This window comes from Belonocnema kinseyi, chromosome 8 (assembly GCF_010883055.1).
Source record: "Belonocnema kinseyi isolate 2016_QV_RU_SX_M_011 chromosome 8, B_treatae_v1, whole genome shotgun sequence".
In the NCBI taxonomy this organism is placed as follows: Eukaryota; Metazoa; Arthropoda; class Insecta; order Hymenoptera; family Cynipidae; genus Belonocnema; species Belonocnema kinseyi.
Window position 1 is genome coordinate 55,331,264 of NC_046664.1, and position 16,433 is coordinate 55,347,696.

Sequence of the window (16,433 nt, forward strand, 5' to 3'; positions counted from 1 at the left end):
GGGTGGCCGCAAATTAGGAAACACCTGAAATTCAGGGGGAAAGTCAGGGATTTTTAAAAAAATAAATAAAAAATCAGGAAATTTCTGTAAAAAGCATTTTTGGTTACTGTTAAGTCTAAAAAGAGCTGCTACAAAGAAAATTTTTGTTCACTTTTCAAGATAAAGTAATTACAGTCATTTTTTCGAAAATGAAAAGATCACTTAGTTCACTTTTTTTCAATAAATTAACACATGGATTAACCACTATTGAATTCAGGTCTATATCTATTTATGAATTTTATTGAATTCTTTTGAAACATTTTAGGGTATTTTTAAAAATTCCATAGAAACTTTCAAAAGCTTAAAAATGCTTCGATTTCAGAATATTTCAAAAGATTTTAAAGACTTTAGAGGATTCTTAAAACTTGCTATGAATTTTCAAGAACTTTAAAAAGTTTCAATCGATTTCAGAAATTTTTTAAAGGATTTGAAACATTTTTGAGTATTTTTTTTAATTGGAAGGAATTTTGATTGGATTTCTGAATTTTTGAAGAGTTTCATAGCATTTCAAAAGGATATCAAACGATTCGATAGAATCTATAAGATTTTAGGGTATTTAGAAAAATTCCCAAACATTGTCTAGAGTTAGAAAAATTTCAAGAGATTTACAAAAATGTTGAAGCATTTGAAATATCTTAGTGTCATTTTAAGAAGTTTCAATAATTTGAAGTGATTTTATGGATTCTAAAAATTTTCTATAATAATTATAATTATAATTATATAATTAAATTTTAATAATTTAAATGAAAATAATAACATTATTATATAATTATAATAATAATTTTTTCTAAAAATTTCAACAATTCCTAGGAATATTTAAGCACTTGAAATAGTTTCAAGGAATTTCAAAAGGTTTAAAATAATTTGAAATATTTTCGATTATTTTAAAAGATTCCAAGGAGTTTTTGATCGATTTCAATGATTCATAAGGTTTTAAAGTCGCCATGGAAGAGTTTTAAAGGAGCTATAAGGTTTAAAATTTTTATAAATATTTTTGAAATTTATGAAAACTTCCAAAGTATTTTAAGGAATTTTCAATTAATTTAATTGATGGCATTTCAAATAGTTTTCGATTGGTTTCCGTAATTCAATGGAACTTTAAAGGATTTTAAATATTTTAGGGTCTTTTAAAATATTCGAAGGAATATTTGCTTGATGTTAATAAATTGACGGGATTTGAGAGGATTTTCAAGATTATAGAGTATTATTAAATCTTCCAAGGGAATGTGAAGGGCTTTACACAATTTTAAGAGATTTTAAAAGATTTGAAAGGATTTCGTATATTTTAGGACATTTTAGAAGGTTCCAAGGCATTTTCAGATTATTTCCGTAATTTAATGGGATTTCAAAGCATTTCAAATATTTTAGGACATTTTAAGTAGAAAATTTTAAGGCATTTTCAAGAACTTGAAAATGTTTCAAAATATTTCAAAATATTTCAAAGGATTAGAAATATTGTAGGGAATTTAAAAATATTACAAGTTATTTTCAAGAGATTAGAAAAATTTCAAGAAAATCCTAAGGATTTTAATTGTTAGAAGAGAATAAAAGAATTTTTCTTGCGGTTGTAAAGAATTTTCTGGAATTTTTCGAAAAATATGAAATAGTTTTACACTCTCAACGTATTTTAATACATTATCTTGGATTTCAAGAAATTTTATCTAATTTTTTATAATTTTAAGGGATTATATTATAGGTACATTTAAGAAATGAAAAATATATTTTACAAAGCTATTCATATATCCTGAATTCTTTTAAATTCTTTGCAATTCTCTTGAATTTCTACAAATTTATTTGAATTTTCCTAAATTCACTCAATTCTAGTCAACTCAGAGGAAATTAAAAGAAAATTCAATTTTCTATTTAATTCATCATGAAGTCGTTAAAACTTACTTTGAATTAGACATTTCATCGAATTATTTTGAGTTACCTTGAATTTTTCTAAACTTATTTTACACTTGATGAATTCAATGATTATTTCATGTGTTTTAATTGTTTTTAATTCACTTGAATTTTGTCCATTTTATTTGAATTTAACTTGAACTGCTTGAATTCTTTTAAATTTATTCCTAAATTGTTCAACTTCGCCTAGAATTTTTACAAGTTTTATTTAATTCTTTTTAATTAAAAAGAGTACTAGTATATTATACTATGGCATTTATTATAATAATAATAAAAAATAAATAATAAATTTACTTCAAATTAAAAACTATTTAATACCATTTACAAAAGAGAAAACGAAAAATTAGTCAGGGAAAAATCAGGAAAAAGTCAAGGAATTTTAAAAAGGAAGTTTTGCGGCCTCCCTTAGGGACATGTAAACCACTTTTGTCATCCGACTTTAATCCTTCTGAAGTCATAACGAAATTAGAAAAAGTCATAACATTTTTAAATGATAAAAAGCTTTCACTGTTTAGCCTTGGACTTCCACTTCAAGGTTGTACGATTTTCAACACTATTAGTTATCGTAATATCAGACTGAACGAAGTCTTGATTAAATAATTGTTTTAAAACATAATTTCTTTATCCTTTGCTTAATTTTTTAATTTGATCTATTGTGTTCTTACATCTTATGTCCATTCTGATAAGCCTATTTAATTGTTTCTCAAATATTCCTTTAAGGTTTTCCCTTTTTAATCATAAGCAGCTGACAATCTTTAATTTTTTCGCGATTCAGGTACGAGCGTCATGAGTCGACAGCGACGACCTTCTCGAGCGAGTACCAGCAGGTCTCATCGAGGGAGTCCTCGTCGCCCCTTAAGCGTCCTTACAATCAAACTCAGAATTTCGCAAATGGCGATTCGCCTAGAGCAGGGACCGAGGTCGACTCTTCGCGAGCGAATTGGTCCGGTGGTAGTAGTAGTATGCAATTTAGTGAGATTAGGAGTCTTAAAAAGATTCACAGATCCGAGGAGGGTATCGGTGCTGATAACTTGATGGAAGTTAAGGGTATTGTCCACCCAGTCACAAAAGAATTAATCTCAGTAGGCGAAGCGATAAGTCTCCGAATTTTGGACGTTAGGAATGGTAGGATAGCTACTTCAGCTGACGGAAAATCTAGCGTCTCCATCGAGGAGGCAGCACGTGCCAATCTCATTGACGAGGAACTCGCGAAACGATTGTTAAGACCTTGCGGTATCACGGAAGATGGTCGTCGAATTTCACTTTTGGAGGCCATTCAGAGGGAAATTCTTGATGCGGAGAGAGGAGACGATCGAGTCAAGGTAACTTATCTCGCAACAGGGGGAATTAGCGTTGCCGATGCGATGAAAGAGGGTATTCTGGACCCAGAAACCGGAAGATTTATAACTGCAAGTGGGGAAAAAATTGCAATTGAGGAAGCTTACTCCAGAGGTTATCTAGCGAGAATAAATACTACCGTGAATATTAAAAGAGGAGCGGTCGCGTTGTCAGATGCGATATCACAAGGATTGTTTGATGACAGAGCGGGTCGGGTCGTTGATAGAAATACGGGAGACAATTATCTACTAGATGAGGCGATTGCTAAAGGAATCATAGATTCGGAAATCCGGGAGGTGGTCAATACACGAAACGATACTAAAGTCACAGTTTCTGAAGCGATAGGACAAGGTCTTTTAAATCCGAAATCCGGCAAATATTTGGACGATAAGTCAATGGAGAAACTTTCACTAAAAGAGGCGCGAAGAAGGCAACTCATTATGAAACCCCTAACGCTTAAAGATTGTACTGATCTAGAGATCATTGATGAAAATGGAAAAATCGCTAGTCCAGCTTATCAAACAAAATTGGGTATTCTCGAAGCGATTTCGAGAGGTGTTTTAGATTCGGATTGTATAAAGTCAGTTTCGGATACAAGAAGTGGTGAGTTTCTTACACTTTCTGATGCTTTAGCTTGCGGAATTATACAACCGGAAGGTAAATACAGAGACGCTTCTACGGGAAGGGTGCTGACGATTCCTGAGGCTGTGGATAAAGGTTTGATAACCTCGGTTTCGCAGAAGTCTATATTTGATATTGACGGGTTTAAGGACCCTGTTTCTGGGGAATTGATCAGTTTGAATGCAGCTTTACTAAAGGGACTTGTTAGTCCAAAAGCTGGGGGGTCTTTTGTTGTTGATTTGAAAACTGGGAAAACTTTGTCGTTGAATGAAGCAACAGAAGAAGGCCATGCTAGACCCGAGGTGATGGAAATGTTAAATAGAGGAATAGGAGTTACAGAGAGAGGAAGGGAAGTGAGTGTGATAGAAGCAGTTTTACTTGAACTACTTGATCCTAAAACAGGACAACTGCTTGATCCTAGAACTGGAAAAACAGTGCCTTTAGAAGAAGCGATTAGGCGAGGTTTGATAACACCAGACGGTGCTGCTTTACTCGCTAGCTTGTTAAATATTACGGTAACTACACAAACGATGACGAAGACAATAAAGAAGTACGTCACTATTACAGAATCTGGTGAAACCATCACGAGGGATTATAAAATATCCTACGCAGAAGCAATTTCTAAAAATCTCTTAGATGAAAAAACTGGAGAGTTTTTTGATCCGGATAGTGGAAGAGTTATGAGTATTCAAGATGCAGTTAGGGAAAGTTTGGTAGGAGAGCTTTCTGACAGTCAGGTTGAGAAGTATTCGCTGAAAAGAATGAAGGAACCGAAGCAGATGTTGTTTGAAACGACTGTTGTGCGGGAAATTGGCGGAGTTGAGAAACCAAGAGATGTTTCTCCTCCTAAAGCAATAGGGACGACTACTACTATCATTAGTCGGGAAATTGTTTCACCCTCAAGAGATGATTCAGTCGATTCTCCTTTATCTGTCATTTCTGAAGCTTCCGTATCCATTTCCCCATCTGATTCTACGGGGCAGAGATACAAAACTAGTACGGTTTTGGAGTTCAGAGAGTCTAGAGAAAGCTCAGTACCTACCAGGGAAAGTTCTGTATCGCTGAATAAATCTGGTTCCGTTTCTCCAACAAGGGTATTAATTTCTAGCGCCGCTTCGAAATCAAGTTCATCTCCTTTAGATGAAGATTACAGATCAATTCCTGACGAAAGTTGTCCAGTGCCAATGGAATTTGAATATACTGATCCCTCAGTTAAGAATGATAAGTGGGAATCTGCGAAATTTATAGAACACGAATCTGCAGACAAGAGTGCTTTTGAAATACCAGCAGATGGATGGATGCTCAAGGAAGTTCTCGACAGGAAGCTGTTTGATTCTGATAGTGGAATGTGTATGATTCCTGGCACCGATAGGTTAGTATCCTTTGAAGAATGTGTGAAACTAAGAATAATCAATCCCAACTCAGCTATTGTTGTCGATCCGAATAATGGAAGGAAAGTTTCTCTTCTGAGAAGTCTTGATAAAGGAATTCTTGATTCAACAGGTCACTATACGTATCCTCAAAAAATAACGATGAAAGAAGCCGTAGCAGAAGGATGTGTAATTCTTGAAGAAAGAATCCTCGAAATTGAATCTTTATCTCCTAGGTTGCTTCAAATTACAAAAGTTCGTGGTGAACCAGACAAAGTCGAAATTTCAAGTATTGACGATCCTACAATGCATGCAGAAGTCAAGACTTCAGAGAATGAAACTATTTTAGATCCAGTGCAAGTTAAACAGGGAGTAATTTACGATCCAGTAACTGCCTTGGTAATTTTCACAGAGTCTGGAGAATCCGCTGATCTTTTAACTGCTATCAACGAAGGTGCTTTACAGCCTGATGTTGTTGTAGTTAAAGATCCACGAACTGGCAGAGAAATTGGAGTAAAAGATGCTATTAGGGAAGGTATATTGGATTCTGGTGAAGGCAGCTATAAAGATAAAAATGGAAAAGGTATGTCCTTAGCTGATGCGACAAAATTAGGTCTCGTGGCTGTTTTAGGAGCTCCTCTTGTAGCAGCAGCTGCAGCTGTCGAAGCTGTCAGAAAAGCAATGATTGAAGATCCACGAACTGGTGAGAAAATTCCTCGCGAAGTTGCAATCGAACGAGGGCTCGTTAAGCCTGATAAGGTGATCAAATCTACTTCCATAATCGTGAGAGATCCTGAAACCGGAAAAGAAATCCCAGCTAAAGAAGCTTTTGAGAAAGGTATAATTACCCCAGAAGAGCTTCAACAAGCGATAAATCTTCCTGATTCGAAAGAAAGTATCAAGGTTCCTGAAAAGAGTCATATATTCCTTGATGAAGGTGACGAAACAGGTCCTTCCTTAGGAGAAAAGACAAGATCTCGTGTAACAACTGAACCGAAATACAAGGTCACAATTGGAAGAGCGAGATCTCTATCTCGAAGTCCTGAAAGGGAAGCGAAACCAATTGTTCTTCAGAGGATGAGAAAAAAAATAGTCAGACCCAAGGAGGCTTTAGAGACAGGTTTAATGGACAGAGAAACTGCTAAAGTTCTCGAGACAAAACTTTCCGGTAATGATGGGGAGCCTCTGACTTTATCAGAAGCTATCAAGGAACATAAAATAGATGCAGATAGTGGAAAGATTGTAGATCCACAAAGAGGCGAACCTTTGACAATAAAAGAAGCATTGCAGCGTGGAATTTTAGATCCAGAAAGTGCAGATATGCTAGTTCCTGTAGCTAAGAGTATTTCTATTCCTGATTTATACAAACAAGGCCTGATAGATCCACAGGAAGGTAAAATCATTCATCCAGAAACGGGAGTCGCACTTAATTTGAATGACGCGATAGTTTGCGAAATTTTGGATCCCTGTTCCAAGCTTGCGGATCCTAGTGGGAAGCAAGTAACAATCGAAAGTGCCATTTTGAACAATATAATTGACCCAGATAGTTCTATAGTTCAAACTCAAAACGGTGAGATGACATTGGTTAAGGCAGTGGAAGCTGATGTCTTTGATGCAGAAGACACAAGGAATCTAACAGAAATTCCTCCAGCAGGTATGACATTCTCTGTAGCCTTGAAACGAGGTCTTGTGGATGCCAAAAGGAAAAACATCACTCATCCAATAACTGGCGAGCTCTTGTCTCTTGAAGAAGCGATACAGACAGATTTTATAATGGCCTTACCCTATCCAGCAGCACCTGATAACATAGAAGTAACAAAAGCTCTTGACTCTGGTCTTATAGACCAAAAGAAAGGCGTATTATATCATCCGAAGACCGGCGAACAAATTCCTGTTAGTGAAGCCGTAGAATCGGGTCTACTTGTTATTAAATCCCAACCTGAAAATATGGGAACTATAAAAGCTGTTGCGGAAACTATAACTTCTTATCATACAATTAAAACAAAGACTGTTGAACTCGCAGCTGGTTTTGTGCTTGTGAGTCCTACTGAAGTTCAAGATGTCAATACGGGTCAAACAATACCAATGGAAGAGGCAAAGAAAAAAGGTATTGTTAGAGATGAATCAGAAACTAAAGAAGAATTTACAACAAGGGATATCAAGATGACATTTAGTGATGCTGTTGAGCAAGGATTAGTAGACATGGCCGCTGGAACCTACACGGATCCCAATTCGGGAGCAGTGATGCCAATCGCTGAGGCTGTTGAGGTGGGAATTCTTGATACTTCCTTGCCTGTTAGTGATCTTGGTACTAGTACTAGAAGGAATAGTTCCTTTACTGTTTTGGAAGCATTCCAGCAAATTTACGATGAGAAGACTGAGAAATTCCATGATCCTGCTAGTCAGAAGTCTTACAACCTCACGGAAGCGATAGATGCTGGTCTTATTGAACCAGACGCAGTTGTTTATGATGTAAAGTCTGCAGAATCTGTCACTACTAAAGAAGCAGTGAAGAAGGGCTTGCTTCACCCAAAAACAGGGAAATTGAAGGATAGAAGTGGAGGTTCTATGTCAGTTGCTGATGCAGCTAAATTAGGTTTATTAGCTGTTGTTGCCGCTCCGATTTTAGCTGGTAAAGCTGTGATTGATGCTGTTAAGAGTAAAAAGAGTTCTGGAGAAGTTAAAATTAGTCCTTCAGTTCCTCCAAGAGCTTCTAAAGTACAATTTTCTACACCAGAAGTTTCTAAACTAGAAGTTTCTAAGCCACAAGTTGCCAAGATAGAAACTTCTAAACCAGAAGCTTCTAAGAGACAATTACCTATAAAAGAAATTTCCAAAAAAGATCTACCTATCAAAGAAGTTCCTATAAAAGCATCCAGTCCTCTACAAACGAAAGAAAACGGAAAAACTGATGAGACCATTATGCAGATTGAAGAAACTGATCAAGTTCAAGAAGAAATAGAATCAACGATAGTCACAACAATTCAGGAAGCTATTGAAAATGAAAGAATTGATCCCAGAATTTGTCGGGTTATCATTCAGGGAAGGGAATTGCCGTACACAGTTCATGAAGCTCTTCAAGAAGGTCAAATCGGTTTCACGGAAACGATTGAGATTCTTTCGAAGACGCAAGTAAGCATATTAGACGATAGGCCGCGATTCAAAATTCCCATAAGTCAAGATCTAACACCAGAGGACCTTGCAGAGTTGGGTGCATTTGATTTAGAAGCAGATAGATTCACAGATCCAGGAACAGGGAACTTAGTATCTTTCAACGAATTCGTACTCGGTTTGGAAATATTTGATCCTGATAGTGTAATAGTAAAAGATATCACAAGCAAAGCACAAAAATATGTGACGCTTAGAGAAGCGATAGAAAGACCGTTGTTAGATCGGAACGTAGGCTATATGGTAGATCCAAAAAGTGGGAAGAAGATTCCATTTTTTGAGGCGATTCGATTTGGTTGGATCGTAGAAAATCAACCAGAACTGAGGGAAGATCAGCAGGCATTGTCTTTGGATGATGCTGTTGAATTTGGCGCATGTGATCCTGTGACTGGTGAAGTTCTTGATCCTACTTCTGGCATATCAGTATCTCTAGCTGCTGCTATCAAGAATGATCTTGTTGATCCAGATTCCGTCAGTATAAGAAATCCCGCAACTGATGAAATTTTGTCTTTGTCTGAAGCAATTGAATCCGGTATTATTGACCTCACTAAGGAAGTAATTGTGAATACTGAAACTAAAGTACAAACAGATCTAAAGATGGCCTTCTTGCAAGGTCTGGTGGTTCCTAGACTTCGAAAACCTATTTCTCTCGAAGCAGTTATAAACAAAAGTCTCTATGAACCTGAGAGTGGTAAAATTCAGGACACTTTTACGAATCAGTATATTGATGTCGAGGAAGGAGTACGAAGAGGAATTGTTGACGCATTTATCTCCGAGTGTCAAGACACAAAGGCAGGGTCATTTTTATCTTTAGATGATGCTTTAACAGTCAAGTTATTAAATCCAGTTACTGGTCGCCTCCGAGATACAAAAGCTGGTGAGTTGCTCCCTCTTGATAAAGCATTACACAAAGGTTTAATCATCACAACACCATTTATTCCTTCCTTAATTGACGTTATTGTCCAAGAGTATTATTCACCGAAGACAGGACTTATTTTGAATCCAGTAACTGGAAATGAAATGACAGTGGGTGAAGCTTTATCCTCAGGATTCGTAGACGGAAGGATGATAAAAATAAAAGATGAGAGGCAAGAGAAAGCATTGGCTATTCAGGAAGCAGAGGAATTGGGTTTGTTGGATATGGATAAAGGAATGCTAAACTATCCTCATCCAATGATGTTGGACCTGGCTTTCGAAAAGGGATATATTTTAAGTACGGTAAAGCCCTGGACTCTGCAAGAAGCTCTAGCACATCAAAGTTATGATCCCAAGACTGGGATCTTTACGATCGATGGTGAGAATTTCACTTTGGAAGAAGCAATTGCAAAAGGTCTGATCAGCCAAGAAAGTTCTTCTATTAAAGACCCAAGGACGAGTGATATCATATCATTAGGAGATGCAATCAAACATGGATTCATTGATCCTAAAAGTGGAACTGCTGTGGATCCAACATCTGGTATTCCTTTGACCTTAAACGATGCTGTAGATCGAGGACTCGTTGTTCCAGCGAATCGCAAAATATCTTTGCCTGAAGCAGTTTTTAAAGGATTTTATGATCCCAAGACTGGACAGTTCACCAGTCCAGAAACCCAAGAAAAACTCCCAACGGATCGGGCGATTCAGAAGGGAGTTATTGATCCAGCGTCTGCTATCGTGAGAGATGTCGATGGTGAAGTAATCACCTTCCAGAAAGCTATCAAAGATATGATCGTAGATCCCAAGGCTGGAACGATAACAAACAGCAGAGGACATCCTATCGATTTCCGCGAGGCTTTCGAGCAAGGCATTCTTCTTGAGACAAGAAGACCAATGAGTTTCAGCGAAGTGATATCTAAGGGTATTTTAGATGAAAGAAGAGGAACTTTCCTCGATCCACAAACAGGCAACCATTTGACATTGATCCAAACTATTCAAAACAATCTTATCGACGCAGATTCTGTCATTGTTAAAGATACCAGGTCCGATTTATGGAAGAAAATCACCCTTGTCGAAGCTATTGAATCGGGTTACATTGATGGTAAGACAGGCCGTGTTAAAGACACATCAAAAGATAGAGAAATTTCCTTGAGTGAAGCCTACGATACGGGTATTATTATTGATAAGAAAGCAGCAGTTTCTGTCCAACGAGCTATTCATCAGGGTCTGTATGAAGAAAAAACTGGGAAAATCATAGATCCGAGTACAGGTAGGGGGGTAACTTTGCACGAAGCAATGAGAAAATGTATTATAAATCCGGTTTTAGCCTGTTACTGGGATAAGCGATCAGAGCGAGTTTTGTCTCTTGCTGAAACTTGCAGAGCTGGGGTAATTGATCGAAGAGCTGGAACATTCAAAGAACCTGGTGCAAACCGTACAATTTCTCTCGCAACTGCCTTGCAACTTGGATTGATCATTGACATTGAAAGTGCTGGTTTTAGTTTATACGAGGCACTTTTAATGAATATGTATGATACCTCAAGTGGAAAGTTTGTCCATCCCTCGACTAACAAAAAACTACTGCTCTCCGAAGCTTGTCAAGAAGAACTTATCAATCCACTTACGTCTGTTGTCAAAAATTCAAAAACTAATCAGTACATTCCATTATCTGAAGCGATATCAACAGGTCTTATAGACAACATCCGCGGTACATACAATATTCCGGACTCATCAGTAGTTATAAATCTGCAAGAAGCGAGACAGAAGGGCTTTATTGTTCCTTTCATGAAACCTATTTCGATAGAAGAGGCTGTGAAGTGCAATCTGTACCAACCTGATAGTGGCAAGTTTGTAGATCCGGTATCAAATGAATTGTACGATTTACCCCAAGCTATCGAAAAAAGTTTAATTGATCCGGAAACAACAGCTTTGAAGGATGCGACAACGGGACAGATCAAGTCACTATTGGAAGGAATAGAAGACGGAACTATTGAAGTTTCAAGAGGTAGAGTTCTTGATCCTAAAACTAAGAGAACTTATAATATCGCTATTGCACTGGAACGTGGATTGCTAGTGACTCTCGATCATCCCTTGACCCAGCAGCAAGAGCAGCGAACTTCCATTGAGTTACAAAAGGCTGCGATCAAAGAAAAAACGATCAAAGAATTCACTTTAGAAGAAGCAATTAGCTACGAACTTATCGATCCGAAAACATCCGTTGTTAAAGATCCGAGAACTGGAAGATTTATTAGCATTAGTACAGCGATATCCGATGGCGTCATCGACCCCACGAGAAGGGGAACTTTCGAGCCCCAGGGAAAAATAACTCCCCAAAGCGTCAAATTCGAAGACTTTAGCGTATTCCTTAGCAAGCCTCTTGCCTTTGAAACGGCAGTGGAAGAAGGACATTTAGCTTTAGAAACTGGAAGATTCACCGACCCCAAAACGAAAGAAGTTCTGACTCTGAAAGAAGCAGTCGCTCTCGGAATGATCGATCCCGATTCCGCTCTGATCAAAGATTCAGAGAAGAAGAAGTTAGTCAAACTTGCAGAAGCCTTTAGAAAGGGAATGATGGATGCTGATAAAGGCAGTGTTTTAGATACCGCTTCCTCTAAGTTATACACCTTGTCTAAGGCAGTAGACTCTGGCCTATTGACGACCCAAAAACAAGGCGTCTCCTTCATCGAAGCTTTACAATATGGACTTTACAATCCCACAACCGGTAGCTTCCATGATCCGTTCGCCGTAACATCTATCTTAGACCGGAAACGTTTAACTCTGGTAGAAGCGATAGACTCGGGCTTAGTAGATCCGTCCACTACAGTAATTAAAGATCCCTCTAGTGGTAGTATTTTTAGTTTATTAGAAGCTATCAATGAGAACAGGGTAGACGCTGTTGGAGGAAAGTTTGTGGAAGGTACGGAAGAAAAAAGTATCGACTTCCTCAAGGCCCTGGAGCACGGTTATGTTGTCGCTGCTGAAGCTAGGGTAAGTTATCATTTTTTACTTCTTTTTTGTCAACGCCCTATTTTAAAAAGCTTGCTATCAGGTTTTGGACTTTTGCATTTACACACTAAAGTCTTACATTGGGGCTTAGCCCTCTCGCATAATATCGAATAATCAAGACCTGACTGCCCATGCCACTTTTGGTAATCTACTTTGTTGGAGCTTGGTGGCATGGTCCTGCATGGACCTTTAATGGAATTTTAATCATTTTCTAAGCTTATTTAAGCTGCGAGTACTTAGCCATTTCCACAATTTTAGAAAGGTATTGGGTTTTAAAATAGAGTCAATATATGCAATATAAATCCGAGTTCTGAGAAAATTCAAATTTAATATATGAAACAGAGTCTTTTTTATACAAATTATTATGAAAAGTGTATTATTCATTCGTGAAATAGAGACAAAGAGTTAGTGATTCAGTTTGAAAAAAAAAATGTAACATTTTGATTACGGTCAGTTTTTCGTTCATACAGTTCTGAATTTCACAAATATAATATTATTGTTTACTGAAAGAACTTTTTAAGGTACATGTTTTCAAAAGTTTTATATTTTTTATAGCGAAAAATAAAACATTTTTTCAAAATTAAAAAACCAGCTGTTTAGAAGAAAAATAGTATTTTGTTGTTGTTGAATTCAACTGTTTTTGATCAAATTTTATCGGTTGAAGTCTCTTCTCTTTGATTGAAAATTGAACTTGTTTGTTGAAAATTTGTCTTACATTTGTTTTGTTTTATTTTTGCTTGAAGTCTGATCTTTTTTATTTTGAAAAATTACATGATTGGTTGAATTCAACGGCTTTTAACTAAAAAGTTTTTTGTTTGTTGAAATATAAATTATTGCATTACACGTTTTTTGTTGAAAATTCATCTCTTTGGTTTGAAATAATCTATTTTGGTGAAATTTAGTTTTTTTGTTACAAAATTGTTTAACTGAAAATTTCACTTGCCATTTTTGGATAAAAATTCACCTCTTTTAGTTTAAAAATCAACTATTTGGATTCAAATTCATGCATTTTATCGAAAATATTCTTCTTTTTCGCAAATTTATTTATTTTAGTTCAAAATTGAACTACACCCTTAAAATATTTTTTTTTGTTGGTTAAAATTTAATACTTCAGTTAAAAATTCATCCTTTTGGTTGAAACTTTAAGTATTTTGTTCAAATTGCCGTTTTTTGGTTCAAACTTATTTTTATTGACTGAAAATTAAACTATTTTATTTTTCGTTGCGAATTTATTTTTTAGTTGCAAATTCATTTCTTTCGATGAAAATTTAACTATTTTATTAAATTTTGATTTTAAATTAATTTTTGAACTTCAGTATTAAGTATGTTATTTAAAATGGATATTTTTTTGTTTAAATTCAACTGTTTTTTTATATAATATGAAAAAAAATTTGCTGGAATATCCACTATTCAATTTTTCGTTGAAAATTCATCTTTTTTAGTCAAAGTCATACTGCTTTGTTGAAAAATAATCTTTTGGATTGTAGAATTATTACTTTACGTTAAAAATTCCTTTCTATAGAGAAAAATTCAACAATGCTATTGAAAAAGTCGACTTTTTTCGGTTGAAAATTAACTTTTTCTACAGAAAATTTAACTTTTCCTTTTTGGTTGAAAATGTTTTCTATTTTATTTGAAAGTTCACTTCTTTTTTTGCAAATTAAACTATATTGCTAAGAATTTAATTTGTTCATCTAAAAATGTAACAATTCCATTTTTGATTAAAGTTTTTTTAATTTAACAATGTTGTTGAAAATTCGTTTTCTTTTAGTAGAAAATTTACCTTTTTTAATTAGAACTTGAAATATTTATTTGGAAATTGATGTATTTTGTTGAAAATTGAACTGTGTCATTTTTGGGTAAAATTTTTTTTATATTACTTGAAAATTCTAGTGTTTAGTAAAAAAAAAGAACGTTATCAAAACACATATTTTGAATTTCTTCAGTAGACAATAATGTAATATGTGTAAAATTCAGAACTATAATAATTTATATAAAAAAACCTATTTTTGATTTATTAAATTAAAATTTTTGCAGATCTGAGATTATTCTGGCGCGCAATTCAAATTAATTTTTTTTCAATTCTCAATAAAATGGACTATTTTCTAAAATTCTGGAAATGACTAATAAAATATATTTTTAATCTGATTTTATCAAATCTATTTTTTTCTTATGATAATAATTTGAAGTGTTATTTTACTACTCGCACAAGCATCCACGTGGAATGGTCATAAATAGAGCAGACCCCTTGCACAAAATAGAGTTTTTCTAGGTTTTGATATCAGCTTAATTTTGAAGTTTTAATCATTAAGTATCAATTATAAATGCCATCCCATTTTTATTAAATATGAATGCTAGCTTATGATGTTTTGTCTCGTTTTTACAGTGTTACCATGTCACACGACACTTACATCCCCGTGCTTATTATCATTTAACGTGGGGCTAAAAAAGATCAACTTCTACTGACACTAACTGCTCGTGTTGTGCTGTGCTGTGGCGTAGGTTGGCTGACATATCTACGGCCACAAAAAGGCACCGCACACGTCATAACCAAATCCTTCAACATCGCTTCTGTTTGAATTCATTAATCCAAAATCGTTTTATCGCATCAGCAACGCTAATTCGGCCTTTTATTAATCGATAAGTTAATTCTAGCATAATTTATTTAAATACTTTATAATATTATTTTAATGGTATAATTTAGTTTTTACCATACATTAGAATTTACAAGATTCCTTACTTAGGTTTCGTAGAGAGAAAAACCTGTTGTAATTTGGTATTATGTTTGAATAGCTATGTTGAGTTTGACTATAATTTGATGATTTCTTTTAGTGTGATTGCATTTGTATATGATTTTGTTTCTATATGTTTTATTTATTTTAAATAAGGCCAAATTAGTACTACATACTTATCAAGTTGCTTGGATCGAGGTAATAAATCCGAGAGTCAATTATCATGCACAAATTCTCTTGTGAAATTTTAGTAGCGTTATTTTGAAAATAAAAAATTGGATGCGTTTTATCACATCGTGTGCATGACATTCGTAAATTTGATGGATTCTCTTGGTTGGTTTTCAAATTTCTGGTACCTGCTTCTTTATTATCATTGAAGATTCGTGCCTGTTTATCCGGATGGGTAGAGGGTTAGACAAAATTGAGAATGATCTTTTCAAGCTTGAATTGATCCAAAATTGGATTTTTCAGCTACAGAATTTAATGTTCCCAAATTTTGTTTCGATCCTTTGTCATAAATCAACGATCGACTACTACATGACAAATCTTTAAGAACCACTTTGTTACTAAGGGACCGTATTTAGAGTACGTAACAGCTCAGGTTAGGGGGGTCCTTCACTTATGTACGTGATTTTTGCAAATTCGTAAAAACTTTATCCTGAAGATTATCTTTTTAATTATAAATTTTATTATTTGGTTTCAAATTTAACGATTTCATTAAAAAGACATTTTTTGTTCTCAAAAATTCTACTTTTTGTTGAAAATTCGCCTTTTTGGGTTAAAAATTAAACTCATTTCGTAGAAAATTAACCTTTTGTTTAAAATTTACATTTTGTTGCTAATAAGTCAACTGAAATCTTTTTGGATGCAAACTATTTTTTTTCTGAAAATTTGTCTTCTTGATTTAGAACTTAACCTATTTTAGTAGAAATATTGCATCTTTCTTGAACGAAAATGTAACTGTGTTTTTTTTTAATCCAAGTATTTCTTAGAAAATGTACTTTTTGGTTAAAATTCTTATTTTTGTATTGAAAATTTAATTTAAATCTTTTTGGATGAAAATTGAACTCCTTTTTTTTAAATTAGTCTATTTAATTAAAAATTTTAAACTCGTATTTTGGTGTTGGAAAGTGAACTGCATTCTTCTTTGTATAAATATTTAACTATTTTTTTAAGGTTTTTTAAAATTCATTTATTTTAAAAGAAATGTTATCTTTCTTGAATAAAAATGCAACTGTTTGGTTGAAAATTCAACTCTTTTTTTCAAAGTTTTTCTTTTTGATTTTAAAATTCACCTGCTTTAGCAGAAATTACATCTTTTTTGGATAAAAATGCAAATGTT

The 16,433-nt window shown here is 34.6% G+C and overlaps 1 protein-coding gene across 20 annotated transcripts in view; it reads left to right on the forward strand.

Annotated features, from left to right (window-relative positions):
- LOC117177852 (dystonin) overlaps positions 1-16,433 on the forward strand; it is a 454,633-nt gene that overhangs the window by 370,228 nt on the left and 67,972 nt on the right. For 11 of the 20 annotated variants that reach the window (XM_033368857.1, XM_033368861.1, XM_033368851.1 and 8 more), the window contains exon 1: positions 3,293-12,341. In XM_033368857.1, coding sequence (XP_033224748.1) covers positions 3,306-12,341 — 9,036 coding nt within the window. In that variant the 5' untranslated portion in view covers positions 3,293-3,305. Of the gene's footprint in view, positions 1-2,716; positions 3,264-3,292; positions 12,342-16,433 lie in introns of those variants that run through there. The other 9 variants (XM_033368865.1, XM_033368868.1, XM_033368864.1 and 6 more) reach the window with 1 other exon arrangement.